Source organism: Gracilinanus agilis, chromosome 1, assembly GCF_016433145.1.
Source record: "Gracilinanus agilis isolate LMUSP501 chromosome 1, AgileGrace, whole genome shotgun sequence".
Lineage (NCBI taxonomy): Eukaryota > Metazoa > Chordata > Mammalia > Didelphimorphia > Didelphidae > Gracilinanus > Gracilinanus agilis.
Genome location: NC_058130.1, coordinates 696,044,767 through 696,064,219, shown reverse-complemented (window position 1 = coordinate 696,064,219; position 19,453 = coordinate 696,044,767). Strand labels below are relative to the sequence as shown.

General features: G+C 38.7%; 1 protein-coding gene across 1 annotated transcript in view; it reads right to left on the bottom strand.

Moving 5' to 3' along the window:
- Nucleotides 1-19,453, bottom strand: part of DENND3 (DENN domain containing 3) — a 128,279-nt gene that overhangs the window by 17,562 nt on the left and 91,264 nt on the right. Inside the window, exons 14-18 of the mRNA XM_044669300.1 lie at nt 14,783-15,042; nt 10,126-10,296; nt 6,905-7,034; nt 5,408-5,515; nt 2,208-2,347 (exon numbers count right to left, since the gene is read on the bottom strand). Of these exons, the coding sequence (XP_044525235.1) occupies nt 2,208-2,347; nt 5,408-5,515; nt 6,905-7,034; nt 10,126-10,296; nt 14,783-15,042 (809 nt within the window). The remainder of the gene's footprint in view (nt 1-2,207; nt 2,348-5,407; nt 5,516-6,904; nt 7,035-10,125; nt 10,297-14,782; nt 15,043-19,453) is intronic.

Below are 19,453 nucleotides of genomic sequence, written 5' to 3'. Positions count from 1 at the left end.
ACAGCCTAATAGTATAGAAGAATGATGCTGTCTACTCATGAGGTGATTACTCTGTTTGTGAGTTTGGTTGGAAGTAATCTGAGATTTAATTCCCAAGACATGTAAAAGTAATTAAAATTTTTATTTTAAATTGCTGGACAGAAAAGATATGAGCAAAGTATTATATATATAAACACACACATAAATACATATTCTCATTTGATCTTCCCAAAATTCCTATGATATGGGTACTATTATTATCCCCATTTTACAGATAAGGAAACTAAGTCTGAAAGAGGCTGAGTGACATGATCAGGGTCACACAGTGAGGAGGTAATGTAAAATGGAATTCTTTGTTCTCTTTGAGTTTATACTTGTGAAAGGGAATCCTTTATTCTCTTTGCCTAGTTGGAGCTAACACTTTGATTAACTTAAGTACCCCTAGTTCCTACCTCACTAGATTGTGAGGACAGGATTAACTCTCCTTTGTCTACCTTTTGATTGAATCAACAAAAAGCTTAACTAAGTGAAGGATTTTGAAAACCATTTAGAGAATTCACACCCTCAGAAACTCAATCAGCCAAAAATCTGTGAACCCTTTTGATCGGTATTCACCCCCCCCCCCCCAGAAGGTGAGAGCTGGTTCCCACAAACATCTCCCCCTGGGCAGTGCTAGACAATTTGGAAGCTGTGATTGGCCCCTGTGAAAAGGGGAAGGGTCAAGAAGCCACTATAAAAGGCCCTGAATTTCTGGGGCTAAGAAAAAGCTGACTCCAAGAAAGAAGTTGGCTTCAAGAAGGTCAGCTCAAGGAAGAAAGTCGGCCTCAAGAATCACTTTCAGCTCTAGTCATCTTGATCTGCCTCTTGGAGGGAACTTAGGTGAGTGGATAGCTGGCTTCCCCTTCCTCTCTTCTGGAGAGAGTTTAATTCCTGTTAAAGGTCAACAAGTCCTGGCTGAGTAGAGCACTGGAGCAATATTTAGTTAGATGGGCTAATGTCTTCTCTACCCTTTTGTAATTCTCTGCTTTCCCTCTTTCCACCTCTTTTGTAAGTAAAAGCTATTAAAGTTATTTTGACTTTGAGCAATAATACTGAATTGGCGACCACCACTATTAATTATAATCTTCATATATTTTAGCCAAACCTTTAAAACTTAATCCTTACAGTAACAAAGGCAGGATTTGAACTCAGGTTTTCTTGACTCTTAAGTTTAGCACATTGTTCCACTTGCTTTCCTAGCCTTAGATTTTGTACCATTTAACCCATCATAATATTCATCAGTAAGTATACTTGTTAAGAGTAGGAGAAATGCTGGAGCTGGAATTAGGAGTCCTAAGGCTGAATCTTAGCTCCCACACTTACTGAATGTGTGGGAAAATGGCTTTATTTCATCACTCCAAGCTTTGGTTTCTTCACCTATAGAATGGGGTAATAATATTTTTACCATCTGCCTCACAAAGTTTTTGAGAAAAAGTACTTTGTTACAATTATAAAATATAATATGACATCATATTATACTTTATAATATTGTATAATATTTAATACACAAAATACTAAGTTATTAATATTACTTGCTATTTATTAATATATCACTATAATATTATGTAATAATATATTATATACTCAAAATTAATATATTGCAATATATAAATAAATTAATGTTAATCTGTTATATAAAAGTAATATGATATTAATATATAATAATATAATATAATATAATATATAACATTATATATAATATGATAATATATAATATTATATAATAATAATAGTGATGGTAAACCTTTTAGTGGGGTAGGTGATGTTCTTGGGCATGTGTGAAGAGTGGGAGGGGAGCCACCCTGCCCTGCATCCCTCTGGCTTCTAGTAATGAATGCTGGTGAACACTGTGCTGGGGTGATGGCAGGTGTGCCCACAGAGTGCCCCCTCTGGGACGCATACCATAGGTTTGCCACCACAGAGCTAGTACAATGAAGCCAACTTCCTATGGATCAGTGTTTTTCAGAGTTGTTTGATAACTTGGTAATTTAAATGAGTTACAGGACATCATAGAATATTATATGATACCTAATCTTTGGGGATAAAATAGATCTGGTTTTCTCCAAACTAGGGTGAGTCTGTATTGGGACCTTAGGCTAAAATTTCCAGAATTTAAGAGAATTTAATTTAACACGGACAGGCTGGAAAGTTTGTGTGAAAAGAGAACAGAACATGGGAAAGATACTTACCAACTTAGCAGTTCCGACTTTAAAGGACTGCTGATGAATTGTCCAGGACGATGCATCAAATACAATCACTTTGCCTTCACTTAAGGCACACCACAGTTTGGGATGGGCATCTTCAATCTTTTCTGCTGGATCAAGGTGTCCTAAAAAAAGAAAATCAACCCAGAAACTTCAAGAGGAAACTAGCGCTATAGCACACAAAACCAAAAATGCCAAATGACCTTTTGTAAGTAAGTTTCTTAAGAGGCAGGAATCCATCAATGCCTCAAATAATTCTTTTTTTAATTAAAAAAGATCAATATTAAGATTCTCTTTTGTTCTATTCCCTAAGTCTCTCCTTGAAATCTTATTCATTACTAAAAGAGAAAGTGATTAGTCATGAGATAAAAGGAAAAAGAGCCTGTTAATATGATGGTGATTCTGCCTGGTGAAGTGGTTTTGCCACATTCAAACAATCAACATTTATTATATGCCAGACATCGTATTAAAGGCTGGGGATACAAAAAGAGGCAGAAGACAGTCTCTACCCTCAAGGAGCTTATAATCTAATGGGGGAGACAACATGCAAACAAGCTATATATATAGGATAAATAGGAAATAGTTAATAGGAAGGCACTGAAATTAAGAAGAGTTGAGAAAGGCTACTTATAAAGGATGGGATTTTAAATCATGTAACCATGGAAAAATACCCTAAACTAACTAATTAAATAAATAATTTTTCTTTAAAAAAAAAAAAAAGGGATTTTAGTTGGGACTTAAAGGAAACTAGGGAAATCAGTAGGTGGAGTTGAGGGAGAATATTCCAGGAATGGGGGCCAGCAAGTGAAAATGCTCAGAGGCAAGAGATGGCATGTGTTGTTTGTGGCACAGCCATGGAGACCAGTGTCACTGGATTGAAAAGTACGTATTGGGAGTAATATATAAGAAGACTGGAAAGGTAGGAGAGGGCTAGGTTATGAATGACAAATAGAGAATTTTGTATTTTGATCCTAGAAGCAAAGGGGAATTATTGGAGTTTATTGAGTGGGGTAGGTAGGACATGATCAGACCGACTATCCCTCTGGAGTCAGACTGGGAGGAGCTTATTGGCATTTTATTCTTGACAAAGGGAGTTACTTCATGGGCAAAAGTCAAATGTTCCCACTTGTGATTTAGGAATATCAATTTGGTAGTTGTTGGATGAGACTATGGATGAGAGAAAGGAGAAACCGGAAACCAGAAGGCCAGTTAGTAGAGTATTGCTGAAGTGCAGGACTGAAGTAGGGTGATGGCCACTTGGTGGGGATGCAACAAGTATTGTGGAGTCAGAACTGATACAACTTGATGCCTGATTGGTTGAAAAGAAGGATAATGGTGCCCTATAAGAAAGTGAAGAGAAGAGGAAGGCTTATGGGAAAAGGTGAGTTTTGTTTTGGACATGTTGATTCTGAGTTGCTTGTGGGACACATAGGTAGAGAAGTCTAGGAGACGGTCAGTCAAGACTCAGGGAAGAGATGAGGATAGAATATGTAGATCCGGGAATCATTCTCATAGAGATGATAAAGGAAGCAATGAAAAGTGATTAGATTATGAAGAAAAAGCATGAAGAGAAAAAAGAGAAGAGGATCTAGCAGAGAACCTTGGGAAAAGTCTATGCTTAGGAATGGGAAATGGTGGTGAATCCGCAAAGGAGAATAAAGAAGGAATAGTCAGGCAGGCTGGAGGAGATACATAAAATAATCATATGAATTAACAGGACAGAGTATACAAGAGGAAGGAGTAATCAACTGTGTCAAAGGATACAGTGAAGTATAAAAGGATGAGAACTAAAAAAAACCATTGGATCTAGTAATTAAGGGCTTGGAGGTAACTTTGGGAAAAGCAATTTCAGTTGAGTGGTAGGATTGCAAACCATTTTACAAGGGACTGTAAAATGAGGAGAAGCAATGAAGTGGAGGGAATGAACACAATATAGTTGTGTTTTTTTTCTTAAGGCATTGGCTTAAGAAAATAGGAAAGAGATCTGTAGAAGGATAGCTTGAGAGACTGAAGAATGAAGAGATTGATCATTTGAAGATTCAAGGGGCAGTTTTGTAACCATGAGAAGAGGGGAATCTAGATATACTTTAAGTCATCATGGAAGAAGTCAGTGAAAAATGGATACTCAGGGTTAGTAAAAAAAGATGATCAAAGAATGATCAGAGTGCCCAGGGAAGATGGAAAGGGAGAGGATCAAATTTACCCAGAGACCCATTCCCTGTTGCTATGTGATTTTGTTCAGAAACAGTCAGCAGCATGCAAGGAAGAGTCAAGGAAGCGGATGGGGAGAAAGGTGTTTGGTACAGCAGGAGCAGCAATAGGATGAGGGAGAAGGCATCTGAAGGGAGGGATCAGTGTAAGTTTCGCTGGTTAACAATAGGGTTAAGAATGCAAAGTGAAGAAACTGAAGTCAGAATATGAGTGATGGACTGGGAAAGCTGGCAAGGATGGAGTGACTAGCGGGAACAATGCCCATGAAAAATAGTTTTAGGATGAGTGGAAAAAGAAGAGAGGGACAGCGGGAAAGATAAGAAATTGAGAGAAGCTTGTAGAGTTCTGGGTTATGATGACATCAAAAGTATGACCATTCCTGTGCCTAAATGGGGTGGACTAAAGGGAAGGTCAACGAAATTGCCAAGCCAGCATGTCCTGATTAGAGTGGAAAGGAAGACTGGGTCAGGTGCTGAGCTTGAGAAGGGAGTGGGAAGACTAATCCAAGGGCTAGCAGATTTAAAACAACCAAGGAACGGGTAGGATGATGCAGATTAATGTGAGTTATTATCATCGTTATTATGGATAAAATGAATTTCAAAGGAGGGAAAGTTGCTGAGTAATGTCAGCAAAAGGAGGATTTGGAAATGGCTTTGGGGAACACTGAGTATCCAAACTCCTCCTTCTGGCCAACAAGTCAGGATTTTAAAGAGAGAAAAAGCAAAGAGGGCTGGGAAAAGCCCACACTGCAGCATCTTCTGCGAGGAGCCCGGTTTTCATGAGTGCAAGAAGAGGGAAGGATCAGGGTATACAGAGAGGAAGGAACAGCTTCCTCCAAGCCCAGCAGTTCTGTCCACATTTATATGACTTCTTTCCACCTCTCCACTTCACCCCAAGGCTGTCCTTCACTTCAGATCTAAACCAATGTTTGTTTAAAAACACCAAATTCCCCTGCCCTCCCCTCAGCAACTCACCTGGCGTGTATAGCAAGATATCTATGGCTTGTGGGCTAGTTTCTCCTAAAGAAGGATTTATTTTATGCTTCAGTGTCTCTGAAGTTGTTTTTGGAACTGACATAGGCACTAAAATAGATGAAGCAAATGGTTCAAAAATTAGTTAAGTTTGCAAGAGTGGCATTCATTAATCACCTACTGCATACGTGCAAGTCGTGATGGAGCTAGCTGCTAAGGATACAAAGACCAAACAGAGAGCCCTTCAGAAGGGAGCTGACATTCTCTCTGGGGAAGACAACACATGTATGAAAAAAGCTATAAGTAATTTCAAGAGGGAGAGCGTACTCAGTTGGGAGAATAGGTAGAGGCCTCTCATAGGATTGGAAGGATAATCTAATATGTCTTGTCGTTTCTTCTCTATCGCCTATACTTAACATGCTCTGTTATTCTATGGGGAGAAGAGAGACAGGAAAATTGCTAAAAGGATAACATAATATTTATATAACGTATGATATTGTAAGAATTATAAAATGAACAATCTATAATGTGATAATTTCAATATACAAAATATAACATTGTATTTTATAAAGTATTATATTTTATACTATAAAGTGCCGGCCCAGAATCAGGAAGACCTGAGTTCAAATTTCATCTCAGATACTTTGCTAGCTGTGTCTTAACCTCTGTTTGCCTATTTCATTGGAGAAGAAAATGGCAAACCACTCTAGTATCTTTGCTAAGAAAACTCCATATGGGGTCATGATGAGTTGGATATAACTGAACAACAACAAAATTATAAAGTATCTAACATTTATATAATGGTCTAAGGTCTGCAGAGTGCTTTACATACATTCCCTCATTTGATCTCCACAGTAACCCAGTGAAATAGGTAGCTATTATTATCCCCATTTGCCAGGTGAGGAAACTGAGGCAAACAGAGGTGAAGTGACTTGTCCAGGGTCACACAGCTAGCAAAGTGTCTAAGAATTTGGACTCAGATCTTCCTGACTCTAGGCGTGGTGCTCTATCCACTGAGCAGGTCATTCAAAGTTCTCTGGGTTCTGCTAGATATGAGATTCCCAGAGCTGAGTCTTCTTGGGAATTCCTGGGGTTGGCTCCTATGGTGAACTGCTCTGGAAAATCAGGACAGTCTTTAAAGAATTAATTGGCAGTTAAAAAAAATAAACAAGTTCCACTTCTATTTTCTAGCTGAATTGACTAATCTCCATTGTAGGTTGCACGGTTTCTACTGATAGCTGTACCAATAACAAAGAAGACTTCTGACTGGGTCTTTCCATGATTGACTTAGCAAGTAAACTACATACATGCTGAAATGAATAAGATATTACATTAATTCAAAAGAGAAAAAAATCCCCCCTACAAAAGCACCTCATTTAAACAATCCCTAGAAAAGAAATCATTTGAGAAAATTAGGAAAACAATTTGAATAATATGACAAAATGCCAATTAGATTGGAAACAGGGGTGTGTACTGCTATTTCAAAAATGTTGCTCTTACTTTCAATCTTCATCTTATCAAAATAAGATAATTTGGAGGCAGCATAAATAGCATTTGATGACTGAAGTGCACCAACCACAGCATCCATTAACAAAACATTGGTCAGTGCTTGCTGGATATATTGGGGATCCTAGAAGAGAAAGAATCCACAAACCAAAGTCAAATTATTTCTTTGTCTTTAAGGGAGAGTTGTTGTTATGAGCATCCCTCATAACATGGCCACAACCATCACCGATTTATAATAAAAAACATAATAAATAAAATAAAAACCATAATAAATAAAAACATAATAAACCAAACATAAAACATAATAACTAAAGTGGTAGTTGGAGTTCGGTATGGATAGTATATCTAGAAATGATGATGATTTAAAAACAAAAGGTGTAAATATAATTTTAATAATAATAATAATAACGATAACCAGCACTTCTATGAGGTCTTCAGGTTTACAAAGTCCTCTGCGTATATCGACTCAATTGATTCTCACAAGACTCATCCCTGTGAGGTAGCAGCTGTTATCATCCTCTTTACAGATGATGAAACGAGGGTAGACAGAGGTTGAGTGACTTGTCCAGCATCACAGAGCCACTGAGTTTCAGAGGCAGATCCAAACTTGGGTCTTCCTAAGCCTCTTATTTACACTGCTCAGTCCTGCTGTAGGGTTAGACCAATTAAAACCTATCCAGTTCGGTCCTTAAACTACTACCATCTGACTGCCCCTCCCTGATTACTTTCATTACTTTTTCAATGTTTTTATTTCTTCAGTTACATATAGAAACAATTTTTATGTATATATAAAATTTTATCTTGATTATTTCCATCTATAAAATTTTTTTCCCACAAGTGGACATCAACAAGTCATTTTTCAAACAATAATTCTTTATTTTATTTTTTAATTTGTTTTTTAATTAATTAATTTAGAATATTTTTCCATGGTTACATAATTTATGTTCTTTCTCTCCCCTCCTCCCCCCTATAGAAACAATTTTTTGACAGTTGTTTCCCAATTGCTTTCATTCCACACAGTCTGGATACTCCTTCTACCTCCTCTGTTCAGATATATTCCTCAGGAATTAAGTACCTCCAGTGATGCTGTGAGCTGCTGGCGGGTAGGAAATACTTAGTATTTTGTCTTTGTATCCTTGTCCCCAAGTCTTATACATATTAATATACACTTGTTGAAATGAAGATGTTTCTAGAGAAATAATATATTTCTTTTTTTTTAACCTTTACCGTCCATCTTAGAATCAATACTGTGTATTTTTTTTAAATAAAAGAGCTTTTATTTGAATATTAATTACCCTCTGCTCCTACATCCAGTGTCTGTAGAGGGTGGAATGAAATTTAAAATACAGACAAAAGTACTTTCTATGCAGCTTGTAAGACAAACAGAGATTAGAGTAATCAGTTAGTATTTTAGTCAAATCACAAATAAGGTATCCTATTATCTAATAAATTTTATTTTCATGTAAACTTGTGTCTGGTGACATCAGTATTTGGAATTTTCAGCAATATTGTGTATTGGTTCTAAGTCAGAAGAGTGGTCAGGACTAGGCAGTGGGGGTTAAGTGACTTGTCCAAGGTCACCCAGCTAGGAAATGGCTGAGGTCAGATGTGAACCCATGACCTCCCTACTCTGGACCTGGGTTCTCATTCCACTGAGCCACCTAGTTTTCCCCCAAAATAATATATTTCTAATGTTTTTTAAAGGCCATTAAAATTATAGACTGAAGTGCCTTGTGCATTTGAGATTTTTGTAGATTTTTTTCTTACTCTAAATTCAATATGGCCCATGCTAATGAAAAGATATAGAATATAGTTAATAACTCTTGGATTGAAAAGTCATTTACAGTCACAGAATTGTAAAATTCTTGGTACTCTCTTCCTCCTTTTCTTCCTCTCTACTATTATCACTGTCATTGTTGACTCTTTATGACCCCATTTTGGGATTTTCTTTACAAAGATACTGGAGAGGTTGGCCAGTTCCTTTTCCAGTTCATTTTACAAATGAGGAAACTGAGGCAAGAAGTGTTAGTGACCTGCCCAAGGCCACACAGCAGCCAGCAAGTGTTTGAGGCTAACTATGGACTCGGAAAGACAAGCCTTCCAGGCCTGGCACTCTCTCCACTGCAGGATCAAACTACAAAATCACAGAGTGGGTTCCGTTTTATATTTTGGTCCAGTTCATGGGTAACTGTAGTTAGGAACGTCACTACTTGATCAAGTATCTCTTTGTGTTTGGCTGGAACCACAGGCACACTTTTGAGCCCAGGTACCCATTCGAAGCCTTTCCCATATGGAAGGGTTTACTTAAGCTTATCCTCAGCTGGAAGAACTTTAGAGATCTAACTGGGTCAACTTCATGCCACTAGGCATTCGATGGTGAATTGGCAGGAAGAGGACCCCAAGCTGTGGAAATCATAGGTCCGACACAACACAAATCAAAAGAAAATTTTATACATTTAAGTGGAAAAAAGTAGACTAACAGATACTAGAAGTATTGTATAGGCAATGAATGGATTTAGGCACACGGAATGTTTAGGTGCAAAGCTTCATGATTAGGTCTTTTATTTTTTATTTTATTTTATTTCTTCATTTTGAAATTTTTATTTAGTTAATTAATTTAGAACCTTTTTCTATGGTTACAGGGTTCAGTTAATGATTAGGTCTTTTCGAATGTGTTCAACACTGTTGAATGAAAAAACTTTAAGACTTTACTAAGTCTTTTAAGTATTCACAGCCAATGTAAAACAGAAAATGGCACAGTCAAGCTTCCTTGTAACTAACCCAAAAACTAGAGCCATGGCAGCTGAGCTCGGGGTTGGTGCAGTACAGGTGCAAGTTTGGGGACCTGGTCTGGAGACGAGGCATATCATCTTATTTCCTAACCCACTTCTCTCTGGGCTCCTGCTTATTCTTTCCACACAATACAGTACCCACCTAAGTGCCACCGAGTCTTTTGGAGACAGACGGGCAACATGCTCTTTTAATGATTCTGATAATTAAGATCTCTTTGGATCTAAATGTAAAAACAGCTTGACTATCTGCAGGAGACTGCAATGAGGACATCAGGTTCAAATTACTGCATTTCACATGACCAGGGCCTAAGAGCTCAGCAGTTTGACATTCTGGCAAAAGAAACCAACGTGATGAGATCAACACTGATTTAAAAAAAAAAAAAAAGCCCGACAAATAAATGATTCAACCACTAGTTCTCTAACCTTATAATCATCAGCCATTTTCTTTCCAGCCCACATCTCTTTGACCATCAGGTGCCAAAGATCACACTCTGTTTTAAGATTAGCCTCAAAGATTTCCTTTTTGGAAAGAGTTTTAATTTTTAGAGTGGGTATCCTTCGAACCAGAAAGGCTACAGTTGTACTTTTCACTTCCTGTAAATTGAGAGAGAGAGAGAGAGAGAAAAAAAAAAAAAGGTGAGTTATAGGCTTCCATCCTGCTCCTCCAAGTGAAAATCAAACCCATAGAAATGTAAACTAATTGGAGAAGAAAGTCAATTGGATTTTTGTTTGAATTAAGTAATATTTTTAAAGATTAGTAGTGTTACCATCTGTTAATACAGACCAAAGAATTGATAGATTCTATAACTAGAAGGAATTCTAGAGGTCATTTAGCCCAGCTCTCTCAGTTTACAGTTGAAGAAACTGAGCCCCAGGGAAGTTAAGAGATATGCTTAGGAGTTAATAGCTGATTAGGAACAAGCATCCTCTGAGAGTTGCTTTAATAAACACAGAAAAATGAGAATAAGGAGCATACCAGTTATTGGCACATAATTAATTTCTTATAAGAGGAATATAAGGATAAACAACTAAATATAATATTTATATTTACAAATATATAAATATAAAATAAAAATAAATTAATAAACTATCATAATAATAAAATAAATGAATGAATATAAGGATAAACAAAAGGAATGAAGAAATATGAGCTCTTAAAAGAGTTTATTTTCTTAATTCTTCTTAAGATTTCTAGCAGGGGGCTTGGGAAAACTGGTCTTTGAGGGCCCTTTCAGTTCTGGATTCCATAATAATAACAACAAAATCTAAGATTTGTAGAGCACTTCAAGGCTCACAAAGTGTTTTATAAATATTATATCACTTTAGATTCACAACAACACTGAGGGGGTAGGTACTATGATTATCCTCATTTTACAGATGAGGAAACTGAGGCAGTGAGAGAGGTTAAGTAATTTGCCCAGGGTCATACAGTTAGGAAGTGTCTGAGAACAGACTTGAACTCAGGTCTTCCTGATTCCAGGCCCAGAGCTTCATTTATCCACTGTGGCTAGTTACATAACTAGTGTAAAGTGCTTCATGTATATTAATAAATAATTTTCCTAGAAAGAAGAAAATGATTAGTTTTAGAATAAATTTTGCATTAAAAAAATAACTCAAATATAGAATTAAGCATGAATGCTGGAAATATATGATATAATAGTAACACTTAAAATGAACTAAACTCTAAGATTTGCAAATCAATTTTCATACATTATCTCACTGGATTCTCATAGCAACTCTGGGAGGTAGGCGTTTCCTCTTCTTATTGAGGAGGAAACTGAAGCACTAGAGGTTGTGACTTGCCCAGGGTCACACAGCTAGTATCTGAAGTAAGATTTGAACTCAGTAATCCTGATTCCAAGTCTAGCACTCTAGTTACTATTCCACTTGGCTACTGAGTTCAGTTTCATACAACAAAATTGTTTCTTCTGATAAGTCTCCCCAGATATCAATGACCTGAAACCAAAAAGCAAGCGAGCCACCCTGAGAGAGAGACAGCAGGTGGCATGGACACGGCAGGTCAGTGTCCACCACTTCCCCTCAGACTCTGATGGAGATGGTCCAGGACCTTGAACCTGATGGTCTGGCTGCCCAGTGCTGATAGCCGCCATCCTAGGAAGTAACTGAAAAGGTACCCTGGCCACTGCTCCTGTGGGCGCTGAAGTCACATCTATCAAAGACCCAGAAAAGAGAATTCCTGTCCCCAAAGCCCTTAACACTATAAAAATGGTTCGACATTAGAAAATGGTCTGGTTTTTAACAATGGAGATGCCATTAAAGAGCTTTCCTGCAGCACTCTAAGTACCAAGGGACCTTTGAAACCTCCCTTACGTGTTGTCTCTTCCACTAGAATGTAATCTTGTTGAGGGAAAGGATTGTCTCACTTACCCATTTGTATTCCCAGAGCTTAATGCTGGGCTTTGTATACAGTAAGGATTTCATAAATGGCAGAGAGGGGCTGCTTTATTATTTAATTTCTAGCTCTGACCTTTCTAAGCCACCAAATAGAGAGAATCTTGGTTTCAAAAACCCTTGAATGTCTTTCCATGTTTTCCCACTCTCTTGGATAAGCTGGTTTCATTTAGCTGAGAAAAGACCCCTTCCCTGTAGGAAGAATTCCTTGAAGGAACGTAGGGATAGCTATAACACCACCACAGAATCATGAGGATCATGGATTTAAAGCTGAAATCAAGTCCAAACTCCTCATTTTATTTATGTTTTTTAATTTTATTTTTTAGAAAAATTTTCCATGGTTACATGATTCATATTCTTACTTTCCCCTTCACCCCCAAACCCCCCACCCCCAGAGCCGATGCACACTTCCACTGGTTTTAACATCTGCTCCTCATTTTATAGATGAGAACACTGAGGCGCAGAGGGTCAGTGACCTTCCCAAGCAGCTTAGAGCCAATAAGTGTATGAGGAAGGCTATGAGCTCGTCCTCCTGACTCAAAGTGCTCTATCCACTGTGCCACTGCTGTTCATCCTTCTTTTTGAAGAGAACCAGGGCTGAGTCAACTTGCAAGTGAGCCGGATATAATCGATGCAGAGCTGCACAGTCATCAGCCTCACTCTCTCTTCCACAGTCATCCAAGTCTAGTGGCAAGACAAAAGTCAGGAAGACTGGCAATGGCCTGGGATGTAGACTTTGGCACCTCTGATGTCTGACCAAGCTCTCAAAACTCCATAGCGCCTCCTTGTGCTGCCTTCATGACCCCTGGAACAAATTGCTCCCATCTGCTCCTTCTGCCAAGGGAAGTCTCACATGCTTGGGGTAGGCACCCTCCAACTTACTGATGGGGTTGAAGTCTGTCAGTTACCCTCATCTGCCAAGACGGTTTTATTGGGATGTGGCTGCTTCACATGCTGCAGCTTCTTTTTTTTAATATTATTTATTTTTGTAAATGAGGAATCTTAAAAAACCAGAACCCCAAAATATGTACCCAAATAAACAGCTGAAAAATCATTTGCTTTCATCTGCATTCTGATGCTAACAGTTCATTTATTGGAGGTGGATAGCCTTCTTTTTCATAAAACTCTCAGAATTGTCCTGGATCTTTATATTGCTAAGATTAGTAGAGCTTCTTCTTCTTCTTCTTTCTTTTTTTTTTAAACCCTTATCTTCTTATAATCAATTCAAAGTTTCAAGGCAGAATAACGGTAAGGACTAGATCAGTGGTTCCAAAACTTTTTTGGCCTACCGTCCCCTTTCCAGAAAAAATATTTCTTAGCCCCCTGGAAATTAATTTTTTTTAATTTTAATAGCAATTAATAGGAAAGATAAATGCACCTGTGGCCATCACCGTTCCCCTGGATCACTGCAGCACCCACCAGGGTGTGGTAGTGCCCACTTTGGGAATCACTGGGCTAGACAATGGGAGTTAAGTAACTTGCCCAGGGTCACACAGCTAGGAAGTGTCTAAGGCCAGATTTGAACCTTCCAATTCTAGACCTGGCTCTCTATCCACTTTGCTCCCTACCTGTCCCAACATGCTACAGTTTCTTGGAGTCAAAGGTGAATGAACAGCCTGAAAAAGGGCTCACACCAAAAGTGCTAAACTTCCCTGAACACCTCATCCACTGTATTACTAAAAGAATGACTCAAGCACCCCTGCTTCATACTCCAAGGGGAAATCTCATCACCCAGGAAAGAGTCTGGTGGTGACCATGTTCACATTTTAAGATCATCTTTAGGGGAATAATGAACTGGAGGAATTCCATGTGAACTGAAATGACTCCCAGGAATTGGTGCAGAGTGAAAGGAGCAGAACCAGGAAAACATTGTACACAGAGACGGATACACTGTGATAAAATCAAATGTAATGGACTTCTCTACTAGCAGCAATGCAATGACCCAGGACAATTCTGAGGGACTTAGGAGAAAGAACACTATCCACATCCAGAGGAAGAACTGTAGGAGTAGAAACACAGAAGAAAAACAACTGCTTGATCACATGGGTCAATGGGGATATGATTGGGGGTATTGACTCTAAACGATCACCCTAATGCAAATATCAATAATATGGAAATAGGTCTTGATCAATAACACATGTAAAACCCAGTGGAATTGTGCATCGGCTATGGGAGGGGGTTAGGGGAAGAGAGGGAAAGAACATGAATCGTAACCATGGAAAAAATACCCTAATTTAATTAATTAAATAAAAATTTTCATTAAAAAAAAATAGAACATCTTTAGGGCAGCTGCCACAGTCTCCTCATGACCCTCTTCCTTGAGTGCTGTTATAAGGGAAGGGGTTAGGATCTGAGAAAATCAGTCAAGGACTATGGGAAGGAAGGAAGGAAGGAAGGCAGGCTCCTAGTGACAGAAAAGCTCTTCTGGGTGTTAGGAAGACAGCCAGCCCCAAGGTAGGAGACCATCTTACTCTCCTGAACTTTTCCAAGCACTCACTTTCATAAAGTGATAGAATCCCACCCTGCCCTGATTCTAGTTCTTCCCCTCCTCCTTATGGTCACAGTTCTGTACTGTGATCAACTTTCTGACAACTTTAAGTAAGATATGGAACCCTGGACTTATTCTCACACTAAGATGAGATGACAAGGCTGCCATGACTCTTCTTACCTCTATATTTCTGAAGGTAGAAATTTCCATATAGCCGGGTCTTCCTTCCATAAGGAGGAACAAGCGCTTCTGGGTCATGGCTATTTTCCCCACTCCAAAGTTCGTTTTGACCGAGCTTGACAGTTTGTAGACACATTCGTTTTTATCTAGGTGCTCGATGACCTGGGGTGGAAGATTGACCTCCTGAGCCTCTGCCTCAGTCTCTTTCCAGTAGTTGTAGAAATCTCTGAATGTTTCAGGGTCAATTTGCTTCTGGTGCCCTTAATTTCGAAGAGAAATTCCTTTTAACATCAGAGTCATTGTGACGTCCTACAAAACCCAAAGCTCATCAAAACAGCAAGACAATGCTCTAGTCAACCTAGTTCTAGGAAAATGACATCTCTAAATGTTCTAGGTCAAGTCCTTAACCTGGATCCATGAACTCTCAAATTAGTTGTTCTATGAGAATGACAATACTAAATGTTCTAGGTCAGGGATTCTAGGCCAGTAGCTGGGTCCACGTAACCTCAAGTCAGTAATTTTCTGAGAATGCCATTGCTAAATGTTGTAGACAAAGCCCTTAATCTCAGTCTGCAGACCCTTAATTAGAACTTATTAGAACAGATTCATTCAATCTGAAAATGACATCTCTAAATGTTCTAGGCCAGGCATTCTGAACCTGGGGTCCACAGACTCGAAAGAATTCAGATGGGACAAAAATGACATTTTTATTTCAAGCTACATGGTTGTCTTTGTAATCCTATATTCTGTTTTATGCATTCAAAAACTTTATTCTGGGGAGTCCAGAAGCTTCACGGGGTCCATGATGAAAAAAAGGTTACAAATCCCTGCTCTTCTGTTTTAGGCTCTAGTAGAGATCTGAGGTGATCTGTGCACAGAGCTGAAAAAGGTAAAAGAGTAAACCATTAGCTCCAGTTTCTACAATGGATGGAAAAGCTCTATGGAAAAATCACTGGGGGCAGGGATTTGAGGGGTGGTAAAGAGATGGCTCTTCTTTTGTGTATCTCCTGAGTATTTGAGATAGATTTATTCTTGCCCAACCCCACCCACAGTTTTTCTACCTATTCAACTATGAAGGCTAGGGCTTAAGGTCCCTTAAAGACCCATAGTTCTAAGAGGGTCCCTGTCTCACTGGAGAGAGTGTAAAGGAAGAATTTAGAGGAACAAAGTTAAAAGAGAGGAGATGAACCCAGTTCTGTATGACAGGATTAGCCCAAAGTGCAGAATAATTTTAAGACTTTAGAAATTAATCAACTGTGTCTTGTGGCAAGTTCTGTTGTTGTTGTTTTGTTTTTTGTTTTGCTATTTCTTTCCTTCATCTTCTAGCAAGTAGCATTTTTAGTCCCATTTTACCTCCCTGGAGAAGAAAGAGAACAAGAGTGTGACTTATTGCTGGGACTGAGAAAACTTCTGTAACCCTCATAGGGTCACATAGGAGCAAGTGGTATCTCCCAAACGACACTTCCAAAGCCAAAGTGAGGTGGATACAGGAAAGAGTCTAGAATTAAGTTATTTTGTGCTCTATCCTTGCCACTTTAGGGACATCTATAGGTTGCCACAAGTAAAAACTTGAAAAAATGCCAAAATATCTGGTTGCCAAAAAATTAATTACGCAATAGCCTAGAGAAATGTAGTCATTTCTTTAACAGGGATTGCCAGTTTCTTTATGATGATATCTTCATTCTGAATAGAAAGAGTTCCTGATGTTGCTAGTAGGTACAAGTATAAGGATTAACAAGGTCTACTTAGGTGAGCCAGGGTTAGCCCTGCAGGTAGAAGCGAGGGCAATGAGTAGAGCGGTTTAATGCAAAAGGAAAGAGGGGAACTGTTAGATCCTCTGCTACAGAACTGGAACCTAATGCTCTATTTAGTATCTTCTAAAAGGAGACCTTGAAGAGGACATTCAGGTCATTCCATAAGCCCCCAAATACTTTGTGTTGAGCCACCCAACAAGGTACTTATAAGCTCAAAAATGGTGATGAGGTACCTGGTACCTCACTTCAATGTCATCAGGCATAATATTAGAGTTTTCAATGGAATCCACTGTGGCATGATCATTTGAACACAAATTAGGACAGAAATAGAAGAAGTAAGCCACGAATGGTGAAAAAACCAGCACTTCATCATCAGACTCAGATTGGGGGTCTCTGATGACACCAAGGCAGGCCCCTGCTATCTACTTAACACCATCACTGAATCTCGTGACAGTGAGGGACTGGGGCCTAATTCCTCTTGGGTCCCAGGTTTGAAGATTTTACTCCAGAATCTTTTGCCTCATATGAAAGCAGCACGAGTTATCTCCTGTCTAATGTCTAATTAGATCAAGCACACCAGCTGCCACTGGTATCTGAGCTCTACCTTGGAACCAAATTCCTCTCTTACTATTACTAGGCCTGAGAGGAAAGGACTCTCACCTTGGAATGTGGGGGTTGACTTCTTGACTGCAAGTGCTGAGGTGGGGGTGGGGGGGATCCACCTGGTCCCTAACCTGGAGCTGCCTGACCTGAGAACTTACTGCCATGTATGCCAGCATGTCTACTCTCTCCCTAATTACCAAAATTGAGAAACACCACCTTCCCCTTCCTTCCCCTCTAAGTGCACTGATATCAGGCTTAACTTGAAACTGAAGGCATATTTCACACATGGGATCTCTCTTGGATGCGTCTCATTGGAAGAGGTAACAGAACTGGCACCAAGGGTGAGTATATTCAGAAATACATACAAGGAACTCAGTCAAGGCTTAGTGGCTGCACAGAGAAGTCACCAACCAACCTATACTTTAAAAGATGTGTAAAGCCAGGGGTGGCTGGATGCATCTGTACTAGGTGCTACTAGAGAGAGCTGAAGGTGGTGGATCCCTTCAATTTAGAAGTTCTAAGTTGCAGAAGACTAGGATGATTGGAGATCTAAACTATCTTTGGTATCAATACGGTGAGCTCTGGGGAATGAGGAGATATCTACTGATGAACTGGATCCATACTGGAAGGCAACACATCAAAGCTATGTCAACCAGTAGAGGCATTGATCCAGTATGTAGTCCCTGCATTTCCATTCTGAGCAAAATCAGAACATCAAGTATCAAAACAAAACAAAACATGTTAGTAAAAAGATATATACAGAAGATGAAATCAAGAGCAGATAAATTTTACAATTTAAAAAATGATATAATCCTATCAGGATAATGCAAAAGTATACAATACTTTGATCAAGGAAGGCTAAGATAACAAAATGGTGGGGATTTTGTTGCTTTATTTAGAAGAGGATCAAAGTAGAGATAAGACCACTGCTCAGAGTAGATGGGATGATAACTGATGACAGACAACTCCCATTTTCCTTGTTTTTCTGTGCCAAGGAAGAAAACATACACACGGAGGAAAAAGACAGAGAGGGAATTGATATACAAGAAAACTGAGAAGAGAGTAAGGGACAACCTAGCTCTTCCTGAAGAGAGCAATTCATCTAGCCCTGGGGCATTACACTGTAGGCTACTGAAAGGATTGGCAGACAAGAGTTATGAGTCATTAGATAGGTAAATGTAGAGACTAGGAAGAGAAGGAATCACAGGTGCCATTTTTAATGAAAAGAAGAGAATGGAGTTCTGACTTTGAGGTTTGGCAAAAGTCTAGAATGTATTGCTAAAGGGATGGCTAATGAACATCTAGGGGAGTAATCACAAAGAGTTAGTGTGACTTTATCAAGAGCAAGTCATGCCACAAAAAAACTTTGAAAGACTTTGATCAAAACAATGATAAACCTATTCCAGAAGATTTGTGATTAAATATTCCACCCACCTAAAGAAAAAGAGGCGATGGCACAGCTATTTTTTTTTTTTTGGACACAGCTATTGTAGGAATTTGTTTTGTATAACTACAAATGTTTGTAATGGATTTTGTTTTTCTTGCTTTCTTAATGGTGGGAGAGGAAAAGGCGGTAGGAAGAAAATTTGGAGCTTAAAAAAAAAAGGCACACCAGACTAACTTTATTACCCTTTTAAAAAAAAAATCAGTTTCTAATTTTGGTAGATCAGGGAAATGCTGCAAACGTAATTCACTCAGATCTTAGTAGAGCACTTGACTAAGTCTTCCATGATTTTCTAGTGAAAAAGATAGAGAACGGTAGGATGGGTTAAATGGCCAGATCCAATAAAAAGGACTGGTGCAATGTCAAGTTGGAGGATAGTTTTTAGTGAAGAGCTTCAGGGATCTGTGTTGTTAACATTTTTGTTAATGACTTGGAAAAAAGCAAAGATGATGTGCTTATCAGATTTGTAGATAGTAGCAAGCTAGGAAAAATAGCTAACACATTGGCTGATGGGATCCTAATTCAACAAGGTTTTGTTGACAGGACAGAACACTGGGCCAATTCTAAAAAATTAAAAGTTTAACGAGGCAAGTATAAAGGCCTATATGAGTGTTCAAACAAAACCCAATCAATCAACATGCTTGAGAACTTCAAACTAGGACTGAATGAGTTTTTGTTGGCTATGTTGTAGAGGGAGATTCTTCTTTCAGATATGGGTTGGATTGGATGGCCACTGAAGTTCCTTCCAGATCTGAGATTCTGTGATTCTGTATTTACTGACTCAGATACCTAACCATAATTTTTTGCTAACTCCAACACATTCCCACTATCCACCCTGAGTTTCCAAGAATTTGGAGAGAAAACAAGATG